Source organism: Podarcis liolepis (genome assembly GCF_965112155.1).
Source record: "Podarcis liolepis genome assembly, chromosome: 18".
NCBI lineage: Eukaryota > Metazoa > Chordata > Lepidosauria > Squamata > Lacertidae > Podarcis > Podarcis liolepis.
The window spans coordinates 6,610,919-6,627,650 of NC_139572.1; the positions used below are offsets into that span (position 1 = coordinate 6,610,919).

A 16,732-nucleotide genomic window follows, 5' to 3' on the forward strand; every position below is an offset into this window, starting at 1 on the left:
TCGTCTAGCGGTTTTTTCGTCTTGCGAAGCAACCCTATTAGCGGATTAGCGCTATTTGCGGTTTAGCGGCTATTAAAGGCTTAGTGGCTATTAAAGGCTTAGCGGATTAGCGGCTAAAAGGCGCTTAGCGGATTAGAAAAGGGGGGGAGCGAAAAAAATTCAGAACACTTGCAAGACGTTTTCGTCTTGCAAAGCAAGCCCATAGGGAAAATCGTCTTGCGAAGCAGCTCAAAAACGGAAAACCCTTTCGTCTAGCGGGTTTTCCGTCTTGCGAGGCATCCGTCTTGCGGGGCAGCACTGTATTCAGGTGGCTGGTGCGGGGGGGGGAGATTTGGCATGCCAGCCCACGCCTGAAAATGATTTGACCCATGGAGCCTCTTTATTGCAACCCCTGTCCATCTTTTATTCCCGCCCCATCCATTGCCTCCCATCACCCCAGCTGCTTTTCTCAGCGGCGCCTACTTTTCCTGGGTTCCGACATGTCTTAACATCTGTGTTCCTTTTCCTCCCCTCTTATCTCCAGCCACCTCCAAAGCTGCCAAACGGGGTTTTCACTCAAGAGTTCCAGGAGTTTGTAAATAAATGGTAAGCGTTTGCTTTCATCGGTGTGGGGTGTTCAAATCCCAGTGGGCTGAGAGGGGAAGCGTCGTCTTTTCCAAATGCACACGGCCACAAATGCCGCAGTTCCCCAGGCTTTCCGGGGAGCGAGAACCGGTCTCTGGCAATGATATTTTCTCCCCTTTACAGTTTTACGCAACAGCTTGTTAACTTTTACTCTGCAATTCTATCCATGTAAACTCAGGAGTAAGCCCTGCTTAACTCAGAGAAGCTTATTTCCAGGTACATATTTTTTGGAGGGAGGGGTGTAGGATAGAGCCTTCATGACTGGGGTGTCCTCTAGACCAGAGGTCGGCAACCTAAGGGCGCCACCCCACCCCCTGCCAACATTCCCCCCCCCCCACCATGGCAGAACCTCCTCCGTCCTCCTGGTGCAGCAATCGCCAGTCAATTGCCTGCTAAGGTTTGAGGCCCATTCCGGAGCACTATTCGCATCCTGAATATAACATAAGATGCGCAGGTCACGTTTCGTTACTTCTGCGCATGCACGTGACATCATTTTGACCGCTTGCGCATGCGTGAGTGGCAAAACCCGGAAGTAACACGCTCCGTTATTTCCGGGTCGCCGTGGAGCGCAACCTGCAAATACTTATCCTGAAGCATATTTATCCCAAGGTATGACTATATATTTTGAGGGTGGGGGTGAGTTAGTGCAACCAATGGAACTGTACAGGGCTGTTGGCTCTGGACGCACCCAAAGTATGGCAGTGCTGATAAACTAACGAGTGTGGCCTTGCAAAGGCAAACTTTGCCTTTTTAAAAAAGAAATCTGATTTTTTTCCCCTCCTTCTCCCACACAGCTTAATTAAAAACCCTGCTGAACGGGCAGATTTGAAGAAGCTGATGGTAAGTCGATAAGGATTCCATATATGCACAGTCAGGGCCGGGCCCCCCCCCCTGAGGCAAGGGGGTGCGACCGCCTCAGGTGGCAGGATCCGCAGGGGCAGCAGACCCGGCCTCCAAGGAACGCTTCACCAGCAGCTGCATCGCCCTGCCTCAGGTGCCAAAACGTCTTGGGCCGGTGCTGCTACGCATGTTGCGTCCAGATGAATTCAGAATCTCAGTCCAGCTCCCAGCAAATGCAAAGTTCTTCAACTGGAATCAGTTAAGCATTTTGCATGTGATTATTACCCCTTTTCATATACCGTATTTTTTGCTCTATAAGACTCACTTTTCCCCTCCTGAAAAGTAAGGGGAAATGTGTGTGCATCTTATGGAGCGAATGCAGGCTGCGCAGCTGTCCCAGAAGCCAGAACAACAAGAGGGATCGCTGCTTTCACTGCGCAGTGATCCCTCTTGCTGTTCTGACTTCTGAGATTCAGAATATTTTTTTTCTTGTTTTCCTCCTCCAAAAACTGGATACGTCTTGTGGTCTGGTGCGTCTTATAGAGCGAGAAATACGGTATTTCTGTTCAGGGCAGAATGGTGAATGGCTGGGCATTGATGGATGGAAGATGAATCTCCATTCCTCCAGCCTCCGAAACAGGTGTGGGCAACCTTTAGCCCACCAGATGTTGCTCCCATTAGCCCCAGGAGGCATGGCCAGGCCGAGGATGATGGGAGTTGTAGTTCAGCAACATCTGCAAGTCCTAAGGTGGTTCCCTCCCCCCCAACGCTGCTCTCAAACTTCACCCAGGCACCGCTCCACAAGCTCTGAAGCTTTATCTTCAACTCCGTCTGGCCTAGAAACTCAACGCATGAAATGGAAACCGAGGTTGCTCCGCGCCTTGCAATATTTAGACGCACACCTTACGATGCCGCAAGTTCGCCTTTGCATTGCCTTGGCATCCTCGGGAGCTGTTTCCCGGGGATGTTGAATTCCTTAATCCGTACCAGATCCCTCAGTTGTCTGTGAAAGGCACTAGAGCAGGGGGGCTGGGGAATCTTTGGCCCTCCGGGCGTTTCCTGGACTACAACTCCCATCACTCCCCAATTGTCCCCTAGCCCTGCGCCAGGTGATTCTTGCTTCAGTGCAGTGACATTGTCCCACAGTGGACAGCGTGCTCAGGTGGTTCCGATCCCCAGCAGAGTTGCAACGTGACTCTGTGTATTCGTTGGATGGCAGTTCTAAGCTACAGTTAAAAGGGAGAGCAGGTTTCATGCCAGCACCATCAGCCTGACTTCCCCTAATTGTTTACTTTACCCCCTCCCCTCCAAAAACAAAAACGCAAAAGCCTGTACTGCAAATACCCACTAGCTTTTCCCTACCTGTATGCTTGCGATTTGCCTACACCTGAACAACCACCATATTTTTCGTTCTATAGGACGCACCTTGTTTTAGAGCGGGAGAGCAGGAAAAAAATTCTCCCCCTCTCTGCTCAGCGCTCCTTCAGCGAAGCGGCAGGAGAAACGAAGCCCCTTCCATTTCTCCTCCCGCTTTGCTGAAGTGGCGCTGCGCAGCTCTCCCTCTCTGCTGAAGCCAGGAGAGTCTTGCTCTCCCGGCTTCAGCAAAAGGAACCCGAAGCCTTTGGAGCGCAGTGCGAGTTCCCGCTGCGCTCCAAAGGCTTCAGGCGGCTATCCCTGAAGCCTGGAGAGCAAGACCCCTCTCGCTTTTCAGGCTTCAGCAAAAGCAACGCAAAGCCTCCGGAGCACGGAGGGAGCGCTCCCTCTGCGCTTCGGAGGCTTCGCGTTGCTATCGCTGAAACCAAGGAGCCTGCATTCGCTCCATAAGACACACACACATTTCCCCTTAATTTTTGGAGGGGAAAAAGTGTGTCCTATAGAGCGAAAAATGTGGATTATTATTATTACTATCGATGGCTGGGCGAGGTCAGTTCTGCATTGGCTGTCCCAGCCAGTTGAGAAAAATGGAGAGGGAGGGGGCGGTTAAATCCTATTAAGGCTATTTCATAGAACAGGATTGAGGCCTTCTCACAAGCTGTTGAGTGGAGAGCTCGATTCTGCTCGGTGCTGCTTCATCAACACACCCAGGGAGCAGACTCCCTCGGGAGGTGATGGACTCTCCTTCCTTGAAGGTTTTTAAGCAGAGCTTGGGGAGCCATCTATCATGGATGCTTTATCCGAGACTTTTGCATTGCAAGGGGTTGGTCTGGATGACCCTCGGCGTCCCTTCCACCTCTGTTCTATGATTCTCTTAAATTTCCTGCGGGGAACACAGGGGCCAAGCTGCGTATCTCTTATACCTGTAGCCCTCCAGATATTGGTGGGAAACAGTTCTTATGTGTTCTGGCCATGCTGGAAAGCGTTGGGAGTCCCAACAGCATCTGAGAGCTGCAAGTTCTTCCTCTCTCTTACGGAGCCGGGTCCCTGGCTGCATGGCTCCCTCTGCAGGCCACGCCAGGAGTGTTTCGATGGCTGTGTTTGTGGAAGCTTTCTGTGACTGCAAGCCACGCGTTTCGCTTCTAACTGATGTGAGTCTAGCCCAACTTTCCACACCAAGTGAGCTGCAAACCTTGACACTGAAGTCTGTAGTTCACACAATGCCTTATCTGGAGCCTGGAGAAGAGGAGGTTAAGGGGTGATATGATAGCCATGTTCAAATATATAAAAGGATGTCACATAGAGGAGGGAGAAAGGTTGTTTTCTGCTGCTCCAGAGAAGCGGACACGGAGCAATGGATCCAAACTACAAGAAAGAAGATTCCACCTAAACATTAGGAAGAACTTCCTGACAGTAAGAGCTGTTTGACAGTGGAATTTGCTGCCCAGGAGTGTGGTGGAGTCTCCTACTTTGGAGGTCTTCAAGCAGAGGCTTGACAACCATATGTCAGGAGTGCTCTGATGGTGTTTCCTGCTTGGCAGGGGGTTGGACTCGATGGCCCTCGTGGTCTCTTCCAACTCTAGGATTCTATGATTCTGTGTGGGGAGCAAGGTCAAAATTTGACTGCCACCCCCAGTAGCTTCCCATAGTGGGCTAGGCAAGGTGCAGGGCTTTGGGAAGAACTAGGACCTGTTGGAGCCCTCGTGCCTCATTCCTAAAGCCCAGGACCTTGTTTGCCCAAGGGGGCAGGGTGTCAGATGTTGCGGAGGGCCGCCAGAAAGACCTTGAGGGCTAGAGGCCTTCCCTACTCCGCTAGCTGATTTGGCGAAGACCTGGATATGCATAAGCTTCTGTCCATTTCTATAATAATAATAATAAATAATAATAAATTTTATTTATACCCCGCCCTCCCCAGCCAGGGCGGCTAACAACCAATAATAAAAAACAAGTTGATTAAAATACAATTTAAAAAAAACAAGATTAAAATACAACATTGAAACATTAAGATGCAGCTCCTCTTCACAGGAGGAGAAAGGAAAAAAGAAAGAGGGGGAGGGAATCAAACTGATTCCAAGCCAAAGGCCAGGCGGAACAACTCTGTCTTACAGGCCCTGCGGAAAGAAATCGGATCCCGCAGGGCCCTGGTCTCATGAGACAGAGCGTTCCACCGGGCCGGGGCCAGTGTTGAAAAGGCCCTGCCTCTGGTTGAGGCTAATCTGACTTCCTTAGGGCCCACGACCTCTAGGTTGTTGCTATTTATGGACTTTAAGATCCTCTGTGGGGCATATCGGGAGAGGCAGTCCCATAGGTACAAGGGTCCTAGGCTGTTATTTATTTGTTCATGAAATCTCTACCCTGGCCTTTCCTCCCAGAGGAGCCCAGGGTGGCAAACGTCAGAATGTTAAAACAGTGCCATTTTAAATAAATAAATAAACTTCCATTACTATAGGGTTACTTAAATTCACTGGTGGCCCCTTTTTTCTTTTTCTTCTTTTTAAACCATGGGATAACATAAAGCAACTTAACAATCGATGAACACTGAAACCGGAACAAAAGAAACGTCTAAAAAGACGATCCTGTTTAGGCGTGGTCGAAACGTCCCACCCACCTACCCAAGGAAACCGCAGATAGCTAGGAGCCCAAGGCCTGGCGGAAAGGAAATGTTCTTTTGCCGGGCTGCTCTGTGTAATTATGGTGCCGGACAAGCCTCCCCAGGGAGCGCATTCCACAAGCAGGGAGCCACCACTGAAAAGGCCCGTTCTCATGTTGCCACCCTGGAGGGAATAATAATAATAATAATAATAATCTGAAAACATACTATGCCTTGTAACGTAGGCAGATCTTTGCGAGAAGGTTTCTAAGTGTATGTTTTGATGTTTACACCTCCTCTTTTTTCCTCCTTTTCCAGAATCACGCCTTTATCAAGCGCTCCGAAGTGGAAGAGGTGGATTTTGCCGGCTGGCTGTGTAAGACGCTGCGGTTGAACCAGCCTAGCACTCCCACCCGCACCGCCATGTGACCGCCAAGCAAGCCGCCGCCTTCCCCTCTACTCCTCCTCCTCCTTCTCTTGTGCATCTTGCTTGTCTGCTGTCGTCCGCCACCCTTCAGCAGAAGAAAAGAGCCCGCCTCTCTGGGCCAGCCTCTCCTCCGCGACCTTTTATTCTTTATTTTTGGCTCCGGAACAGCAAAGGCGCCGCAGTTCGGAAGCTGCCCGGTCACCATCCAGACAGAGCAGAAAGCGGGCTTGCTTCACCCTCTTCCTGTTCCGTTGTCCGGCTCCATCCCTCTCCCCGCAGCTGAGTGTGGATCTCTTCAGAGCTTCTGACTCTGGGCAAGGGATTGGGGAGGGGGGCGGGTTGTGTACAGCAGCGGTGAGCTGCTTTTTCCTTTTACGTTTGTGTCACCAGTTTTGGGGGAAAGGGACAGGCTGTGCCTTCTTTCCTTTCTTTCTCTGCACTTGCTTCCTGGGTGGGGGGCCTGAGAGGTGCAGGCAGGCTTGCCAGACGGGTGCTGCAGATGGGTGGAGACACGTGGAGCAGCTTGGGCGGAAGTGGGCCGAGCAGCGTGGCAGCTTCGCCGGCCTGGGCTCGGGTCCTTCCTAGAGCCTGCGAGAGGACCGTGCGATTTTAAGGAAGTTTGTGTTTGGTGGTTGAGAAGCTAGCAGTCAATTCCTTCCCATTCTCTCCTCCTCCTCTTCCCCTCCCCACGGTTTCTGCATTCAGTTTCTTTACAAGAGACGTTTTTAGTTCAACTTGCCCTCTTTGTGTTTGTGGGAGAGGGAACGTCCACAGCTTCAAGGCGAACGTGGAACCGTCTTCACGTGTGTGTGAGTGTGTAATTTTTACGTACAAATGCAACACGGGCACCGAGGGGTTGTATCCGGCGCTAGTCGTGCTTGGCGTAGACCCGCTGAAATTTGCGGACATGCCCATTTTGTGTGCCTGCGTTTCGGTGGGTCTGTTCTGGGTTGGGCCTCGCTGGATGCAGCCCCACCCGTGCCCCGTGGAAATTGTGTCGTCATTATAAAATGGGGGGGGGGGCAGCAGTCCACACGCTGCTTCTCCAAAGACGTGACGGTTTTAAAGCCATCTCCTTCCAGTCTTAACCGAGTGCTTTATTTCTGAAATCAATGTGCACTAACTCGTCAAGTGGAGGGTGGAGGTCAGTAGTCCTCTGCGGGTATTTATTGGAGAAGAATCACAGCTGCTAATTCTTGAGGGCGGAGGGGGCGCAAAGGCCGCCTCTTCCTCTCCAGCGCACGCTCGGTGTGTGTTATTCCTCGGGCCTTGCAGCGGAGGCATCGCTCTCCCGATAAAGGTGCCGTCTTCTTGGTACTGCCGTTGCTACGTCTCTGTTTCCGAGAGTGTGTGATTTAACGGTGAAAGAGTCCTGTGCTGCAATTGGATGCTTCTCAATGTCTTGTTGCTGCTGCTGCCCTCCATAGCTCGGAGGAGCCCTCACCTCTGGAGCAGGTGAATTGGAAGAAAAGCTGTTGGTGGTGGTTAGGCTGCCCCTCTCCCCTCCTGCCCCCCAGTCCTTCTGCTGCACCTCATCCCCAATCTTAACAGATCCTTCTTTAAACTTCCATCTCTCTCTCAAACTCCCCCCCTCTTTCTTTCATTTCCAGTTAATTCCTTTACCATTTTTGGCTTTTCGCTGTCCAGGTTTATGAGTGAGACCCAATACACACTTGCCCTACAGCCCATTTTCTTTCTTTTTTTTATAAAAAAAAAGCATGAAAAAGGAGGGTCAGGTGCTTCAAAGTTCTGCAGCACCTCGCGGTCGATAAGGTTTTGTTCTCCTTGAATACTGGGCCCTCTGCCATTCCGGGAAGTGTCGGAACCGGCATCCGGCCGGCCAAAGTGCCCACCCCCCACCCCTTCAATTCCAGCAGGTAAGAAAGCCACAGCTGGGTGGCTGAACGAGGTGGAGTCCCCAGATCGGGGCTTGCTGAGGGTGATGTTGAAGAGGCGCTGGCCATGTTCCGTCCTTGCGCCTTGGGATGCGGGACTTGGTGCCGGCCAAAGCAAGCGGCAGGTGGGCTGACAGACAAGTCACTCGGCCACAACGGAAGCCGGCAGCTTGCAGTGGTACCACTGCTTTCCTGTTAGCTCACCTTGCTAGGAACCCTGCAAAAAAACCCATCTAAGGTGAAGCTGCTTTTAAAAGACACAGCTGCATTGAGCTCCCCGACGCAAGGGATGAATAAGTTCTCCCCAGCCTGTCTTGGCACTTGCCTCTCGAAAGGCGGCAGAGCCGGTGGGTATCTTGGCATCCGTGCGTGGCACGACCGGCTGGCATGGTTGCCAAGTGCTTCAGGGAAGAGAAAGGCCCAGTTCGACAACCGAATGCCTCCCTCCAGGAGTCTGCACCATGATGTTTCCCAGAGCGTCTCCGTGTGGGTAGGGGAACTTTGTGGATTGCCTACCCTTGGGGGTGGGATTTTGGAAGGCCTTCCGAAAATATCCAAAGGTTATTGGGTTGCCAAGAGCAAAAAGCTCTCCCTCTATTGGCACTGCGACCTTAAATCCCTGGGACTCTGCAGGGATAGGGACACAGAACAACATTTAACCACAAGTCGGAGGCGCAATTCTTGACTTTGGTGAACTGGGCTGGTTTCTTGCATTCAGGACTTAGTGGGGCAAGGTGCTTTTTCTCTCTCCCAAGCCCTTCTCAGAGAAATCCCCTACCCCACTCAAAAAAATAATAATTCACTCTTCTCTCACCAAATCCTCTCCTCATATACTCATTTTTGCTTTCAAGAGTGTGCAAACTTCCTTCTGTTTCTCGGTGGCTTGCCTGTGAAGGATATTTGAGTATCAGTGCTTTCCATTGATTCCCACCCAATTGCAGGGCAAAGATGCAAGCTTTGCACGAAACTTAGAGAGAAACTGAGCCCATTTGTGTCTCTTCACTGCCTTGAGTTTTTATTCTCTTCCGCAACCCCGGACTGCTAGCATCTGATACGATCTAAAAAGGGAGGCGAACAGGACCCCCGCAAGCCGACGAAGACTGCTGGGAAGATAGCCCAGGCCAGGGGAGAGACCCTGCGTTCTTCCCCACTCCCCACTGATCCATGTTTTGCTGCTGATTGTGGATACGGAATATACTGGGTATGGAACGAAAGCAAAATAAAAACGGACTGTGCATTTTATTCCCCCTTCTAAATAGTGTAAGTGACTCGATCGTGGATTTGAAAAGAAACACAACATTTGGAAGGCGTTCCACCCCACCCCTTTTAACCTCGCAGTTGCTCTTATTTGGTGTGCTTTCTAAGCGAGACTGACCATGTCGTTCCCGTCTTCATAAAGCGGCAAGGGAGAAAGATGGGTGGATTCTCCTGTGGGGTGGAGATTTACTGCGTGTGTAAAGAGCAGCTGGGGGAAACTTGCCCCTAGAGCAGCTGGGGGAAACTTGCAAATTTTCAATCCTCTTTAAGCGGGCCGAAGGAAATGGGAAGAGACCCCCTTAGCAGATCTATAGGCGACATTTCTTGGGTGGGGTGGTCAGGGAGGGGGAGGCTTTTTGTAACTCAAGTCTTTCCCCCCTCAAACTATAATTTGAAATCCATTCCCACAGCCAGATCCCTTCCACTTTGACACTGTCTGACAGCTGATTTAATTCCCCCCTCCCCTCACTCCCAAGTGCAAACGTTAGTTTTATCAAATGGGGTAACTCCTGAGGATCTGAATGTATAATATTCAGTGTTTGAGTTAAAAGTTGTCAATGAACTTAGTGGGATCATGTGATCTAATTACTGTACTTTTTTTTTCATAATGCTTATATATATCTGAACAGTGAGGCTTTTGCTGGGTGTGTGTGGGGGGGTGCATTTTACGGTTCAAAAAGATTTTTTTGGTTATGTTTCCTTTTACGGCTTCGGTTTCTTGGGGAAGGGGTGTTTAAGAATGTGCTGAGTGTTTTGACGGTGCTTTTTTTTTTTTTTAAGAAACTATTTTCACCATGGGGAGATGAAATAAATGGCACTTTACATTAAGAAGCCTGGTTTCCTGTGGATTTTTGTTCGCAGTGTGTGATCCGAGAGGCCAAGGAAGAGCCATCCAAAGGCCTCAGTTATGCTTTGTTTTGCAAAGTTTTTCTTAGTTTATCGCCTATTAGCACAGCAAAACCAACCCACCATTGTTAATAATATTTTTTTATTTATACTCTGCCCTTCCCAGTTCAGGAAACCGGACTCAGGGTGGCTAACAACAAATTTAAAACACTTAATTGATGCTACAAAAAAAAAAACATAAAATACGATATAAAGCGTAAATAACAATAAAATCAAAAATCAATTTAGGGGGGAAATCCATCCAATAAACATTAGATGATCACCAGGACTAGCTGGCTAAATTAGTCCCACTTGGGCCAGCGAGGAGACCAGGGGAGAATGAGCTGTGGGGTCTCAGAGAGGGCAATCTTCATAAAAAGGGGAGTGGAAGGGAAGGAAGGGGAATAAAAGATCAGGCTAAGTTCAAATTGAAACCTGGCGAAATAGTTCTGTCTTACAGGCCCTGCGGAAAGAAGTTAAATCCTGCAGGGCCCTGGTCTCCTGGGACAGAGCATTCCACCAGGTCGGAGCCACCACTGAGAAGGCCCTGGCCCTGGGGGAGGATAGTCTGACTTCCTTAGATAGCAACGAACATTAAGACCGTAACACCAGCATACAGAAATCAGCATGCAAGAGTTAGGCAGAGTGGATCGTAAGGAAGCTTCCCTGTAATAAGTCAAACTAGCTCAGCACAATCGTTCCTTGGATGTCAAACAGAATTTGTTCCAGAAGTCCGTTCGACTTCCAAAGCGTTCGGAAACCAAAGCGCGGCTTCCGGTTGGCTGCAGGAAGCTTCTTTTGCAAGTCCACCACACATGAAAGAACATTCCCTCCAACTCCTTGAATCTCCAACACTTAACCGTATTTTTCTGTCTATAAGATGCCCCCATGTATAAGACACCCCCTATTTTGTGGGACTCAAGATTTAAGATAATGGGGGGGGACACTATCCATGTATAAGGCATCCCCTAATTTTGGACATTATTTTTTTAGGGGGGAAACCTAGTCTTATACATGGAAAAATACAGTATCTGATTCAGTCTTATACATCTTGGCAAGCCTGCTCGGAGTTAGATAACACCTGTGAATCATTTTCAGGTAGTTCACATTCCGAATTTGTATTTCCACATCCCAATCGTTTGGACGACTTGAACCAAACACAAACCAAACTAGCGTGTTTTGTAAAGCAACGAAGATTGACTGGAATCACCGCAGTTCCTCTTTGAGATGGGCTTCTTAAGCTCTGCTTAAACTGTGCCCCACAAGGGATTACTGTATTTTGCACCCCATAGGACGCTCCGGCCCATAGGACGCACCTAGTTTTTTGGGGGGGGAAATAAAGGAAAAAAAATTATTTCCCCCCCAGGTGCAGGGCTGAAAGAACTAGGTCGGGGAACAGCGGCAAGGCGCGCTCTGCCTCCCCGCTGTCCCCCGAGCTTGTGGGGCTGGCTATGGGGAGCAGTGCGCTGATCCCGGGACTGCAGGCAGCTCTGCGCGGCCATCGGGAACGGGGCGGGACTTCGCACCCGGCTCCCAGTGGCCGCGCAGAGCTGCACTGAGCCGGGGACTGCAGGCAGCTCTGCGCAACCCTCGGAGCCGGTCTCCCGAGGGTTGCGCAGAGCTTCCTGAAGCCTGGAGAGCGAGAGGGGTCGGTGCGCACTGACCCCTCTCCCTCTCCAGGCTTCAGCAAAAGCCTGCATTCGCCCCATAGGATGCACACACATTTCCCCTTCATTTTTGGAGGGGGAAAAAGTGCGTCCTATAGGGCGAAAAATACGGTACTTCCCTGCCCTTTGGCAGCGATGCTAAGGGATTATACTATATTTTACCTCCTGTGGTACTCAATATCTGCCTGACCCTTGCCAGGGGGAGATAATCCAAAGATGTGGACTCAAGTGTCCCTCTCCTCTCCATCAGGGGATGTTCCGAACCAGTGCTTAGGTGTGGCAATGGACTGGATGAGGTCCAGTAAGCCTAGATCAGCCTTTCTCAACCTGTGGGTCCCCAGATGTTGTTGAACTACAACTCCCATCACCCCTAGCTACCAAGGCCAGAGCTCAGGGATGATGGGAGTTGTAGTCCAACAACATCTGGGGACCCACAGGTTGAGAAAGGCTGATCTAGAGCGTGGGTAGGCAAACTAAGGCCCGGGGGCTGGATCCAGCCCAATCGCCTTCTAAATCCGGCCCGCAGATGGTCCAGGAATCAGCGTGTTTTTACATGAGTAGAATGTGTCCTTTTATTTAAAATGCATCTCTGGGTTATTTGTGGGGCATAGGAATTCGTTCTTTTGTCTTCTTCAAAATATAGTCCGGCCCCCCACAAGGCCTGAAGGGTAGGGGACCGGCCCCCTGCTGAAAAACTTTGCTGACCCCTGGACTAGCCTCAATCCAGGCAAGATGAAGACGCTGCAGCTGACGGATTCTTCATGAGCACAGATGATTATATATTCGCCTTTCTTTTGACAAATGGAAAATTCCTCACTTCAATAAAGAATGGAGGGGGGGAATTATAATTTATAATTTACTGTAAATACTCTGGTCCAGGGGATCACAAAGAGGCAGACATGACTAAACAACAGCAACAATTTACGGGACCGCCGCTCCTGGTCTGCCCCGCAGAGGACCTTAAGGTCCATGAATAACCATAGTTTTAGAAGTCCCAAGCCCTAAGGAAGTTAGACTATCCTCCCCCAGGGCCAGGGCCTTTTCAGTGGTGGCTCCAACCTGGTGGAATGCTCTGTCCCAGGAGACCAGGGCCCTGCAGGATTTAACCTCCTTCCATCGGGCCTGTAAGACAGAGCTATTCTGCCTGGCCTTTAATTTGAATTCAGCCTGATCTTTTATTTCCCTTCTCTTCCTTCCCCCTCCCCTTTTATGAAGATCACCCGCTCTGAGACCCCACAGATAATTCTCCCCTGGCCTCCTCGCTGGCCCAAGGAGGACCAATTCAGCCAGCTAGCCCTGGGGATTATCTAATTGATTTTTGAATTTTATTGTTATTCATGTATCTGAAGAAGTGTGCATGCACACGAAAGCTCATACCAAGAACTGACTTAGTTGGTCTTTAAGGTGCTACTGGAAGGAATTTTTTTATCATGTTTTTATACTGTATTTTATGCTGCTTTTATAATTAAGTGTTTTAAAGTGTTTTAAATTTGTTGTTAGCCGCCCTGAGCCCGGTTTTTGAACCGGGTAGGGTGGGGTATAAATAAATTATTATTATTATTATTATTATTATTATTATTATTATTATTATTATTATGGCCCTCGGGTTCCCTTCTAAGTATGGTTGTTTGTTTGCATTTTGTTAATTTTTATTGGTTTCTCACACAATTACATTCAAAAAAAAGAAAAGAACATCTTTTAACGTTTCTTACTTACATTCTGTAATTATATGACCATATATCACTGTACCCCCCCCTTTACAACCCTGTGACTTCCCTCCACCCGTGCTTGGCATTATTTAATTAATTTAATATTCTTTATATTCATATTAAGTGGTCCACGCTTCACAAGCGTACAGTAAGGTTGGTAGTACAATAGCTTTGCAAACAAGCATTCTGGTTTCCCTGCGGTTGTCCCAGTCCTCAAACACTCTGCATTTCAATCGGGAGAAAGCCGCAGTCGCAGAGCTCAGGAGATGCTGGATTTCGGCATCAATGTCGGCCCTTGTGGAAAGATAACTGCCTAGGTAGGAGAAGTGATTGACATTTTCCAACGTTACACCACTGAGCTGGATTTGTGGCGCCGCAGAGGGGTGATTTTGTACTTGCTGGTGCAGCACTTGGGGTTTTTTCTGCCGACATATACTGGAGACCTTTGGGTGACCAATAAGTTTCATGAACAAATAAACACAATTTATTTAAAAATCCATTAAAAGGTGGTGAGGCTTTAAATAAAAGCTGCCTCCGTACCTGCCTCGGAGCTCTCCCCATTTGCAATACTTGAGAGACCACCTTAACCTTGATATACCTAGCAGGTCACCGCAGTCTATGCGAGATTTTAGCAGAATCATAGAATCGGTGAGAAGGGACCCTAAGGGTCATCTAGTCCAACCCACACTGTTGGCTCATGTCACGTTTGTGGTCAATCTAGGAGTCTTGGTTGACCACAACCTTGACATGAGCCAACAGTGTGACGCGGCAGCTAAAAAAGCCAATGCAATTCTGGGCTGCATCAATAGGAGTATAGCATCTAGATCAAGGGAAGTAATAGTGCCACTGTATTCTGCTCTGGTCAGACCTCACCTGGAGTACTGTGTCCAGTTCTGGGCACCACAGTTCAAGAAGGACACTGACCAACTGGAACGTGTCCAGAGGAGGGCAACCAAAATGGTCAAAGGCCTGGAAACGATGCCTTATGAGGAAGGGCTAAGGGAGCTGGGCATGTTTAGCCTGGAGAAGAGGAGGTTAAGGGGTGATATGATAGCCATGTTCAAATATATAAAAGGATGTCACATAGAGGAGGGAGAAAGGTTGTTTTCTGCTGCTCCAGAGAAGCGGACACGGAGCAATGGATCCAAACTACAAGAAAGAAGAGTCCACCTAAACATTAGGAAGAACTTCCTGACAGTAAGAGCTGTTCGACAGTGGAATTTGCTGCCAAGGAGTGTGGTGGAGTCTCCTCCTTTGGAGGTCTTTAAGCAGAGGCTTGACAACCATATGTCAGGAGTGCTCTGATGGTGTTTCCTGCTTGGCAGGGGGTTGGACTCGATGGCCCTTGTGGTCTCTTCCAACTCTATGATTCTATGAACCCCCTGCACTGCAGGAATCTCAGCTCAGGCATCCAGGGCAGAGGGCTGCCCAACCTCTGCTTAAAAACCAAGGAAGGAGAGGCCACCACCTTCCATCCCGCGGTCAAACAGCTCTTACCGCCTGAAAGTTCTTCCCAATGTTCTGTCAGAATCTCCTTCCTTGCAACTTGAAGTCACAGGTTTAGGCCTGATCCTCGAAAACAAGTTTGCTCTGTGCAAGTTTCCCCTGTGCGGTCTGAAAAGAACAGGGCCTTCAGCGTGGTGGCCCCTTTTTGGATGCACACAGCGTTCCTCATGAGATAAAGACAGGCGTCCGTCGCCTGAACGTTTCAGAAAACAACTGAAGGAGTTTGGGAGCTGCTTTGAGACCTACGGGAACAGGCTGGTATGCAAATTTAATACCTAAATAAATAGTACAGTGGGATGCGGGTGGCGCTGTGGGTTAAGCCACAGAGCCTAGAACTTGCCGATCGGAAGGTCGGCGGTTCGAATCCCTGAGACGGGATGAGCTCCCATTGCTCAGTCCCAGCTCCTGCCAACCTAGCAGTTCGAAAGCACGTCAAAGTGCAAGTAGATAAATAGGTACCGCTCCAGCAGGAAGGTAAACGGCATTTCTGTGCGCTGCTCCGGTTTGCCAGAAGCAGCTTCGTCATGCTGGCCACATGACCCGGAAGCTGTACGCTGGCTCCCTTGGCCAATAAAGCAAGATGAGCGCCGCAACCCCAGAGTCGGCCACGACTGGACCTAATGGCCAGGGGTCCCTTTACCTTATGATAGTATGAATAAAATATAGTAAAGCAGCATAATTTATATAATATAATTTATTATAGGTCAATACCAAAAAATACGCCGAACATGAAAATGCGCTTAACACGAAACTAAAAAAAAAAAAAAAAAACTGTTGGGAAAAATGCATTGGTCACCCTCTGGCAACAGTCATAATAATAGTTTATTTTGTTATAACCATTTATTTAGCAGTAACAGTATTTATGCTGGCTGCCTACCAACACAGACCTTTGGATGATATAGATAACACAAAATATCATCATCATTATTAGTATTATTATTATTATTATTATTATTATTATTATTATTATTATTTTAAAAAACACACAACCTAGACTGATTACAGTCTAAACTTAATACCCAGCCCAGTGGCTGATGTTGCCCAAGATGACATTAAAAAGCACTGGAGCAGGAGGAGGGTTTCCCACAGCTGACTAGGGATTTAAGCTTGCATCTCTGGTGTGCTGTGAGGTCCTAAAGCTTGCACCACTACCATCATAGGTAAAGGTAAAGGGACCCCTGACCATTCGGTCCAGTCGTGGCCGACTCTGGGGTTGCGGCGTTCATCTCGCTTTATTGGCCGAGGGAGCTGGTGTACAGCTTCCGGGTCATGTGGCCAGCAGGACTAAGCCGCTTCTGGCAAACCAGAGCAGCGCACGGAAACGCCGTCTACCTTCCCGCCAGAGCGGTACCTATTTATCTACTTGCACTTTGACATGCTTTCGAACTGCTAGGTTGGCAGGAGCAGGGACCGAGCAACGGGAGCTCACCCCATCATGGGGATTCGAACCACCGACCTTCTGATCGGCAAGGCCTAGGCTCTGTGGTTTAACCAACAGTGCCACCCGTGCTAAAGCTTGCACCACTACGATCATAAATGTCCCTGGCTCCTTGGCCCACCAGCAGCATGAACCCAAGGCTGAGCTCAGCTATGGGCGTCTTGCTGGTGAAATCAAATTGTACACTAGAACGGTCAGACCAATATTTATGTATGCAACTACGACGGCAAGGTTATTGATTGCCAAAAATTGGAAAAGCAGCAGCGTCCCAGCTAAAACAGACTGGTTATCTAAAATGATGGAATACAAAAAAAAAAAAAATTTAAAAAATAAAACGATGGAATACTTCCATATTGCCGAACTAACAGGGAGGAGAAGAGGAGATCTGGTACAAAAAGTGAATAAGGAGGGGTCTATCTTTAAGGAATACATCAAAATTTATGTGGGAAAAGTAGAATTTCTGACAGATATTGTGTGAATCCAGAAAATGATTAGAGTGAAAGGAGAGTAAAGTCAAGAT

The 16,732-nt window shown here is 49.0% G+C and overlaps 1 protein-coding gene across 1 annotated transcript in view; it reads left to right on the forward strand.

Moving 5' to 3' along the window:
• MAP2K2 (mitogen-activated protein kinase kinase 2) overlaps window positions 1-9,838 on the forward strand; it is a 36,876-nt gene extending 27,038 nt beyond the window's left edge. The window contains exons 9-11 of the mRNA XM_083484040.1: window positions 524-585; window positions 1,419-1,464; window positions 5,747-9,838. Of these exons, the coding sequence (XP_083340166.1) occupies window positions 524-585; window positions 1,419-1,464; window positions 5,747-5,857 (219 nt within the window). The 3' untranslated portion in view covers window positions 5,858-9,838. The remainder of the gene's footprint in view (window positions 1-523; window positions 586-1,418; window positions 1,465-5,746) is intronic.
• Window positions 9,839-16,732: the final 6,894 nt, after the last annotated feature.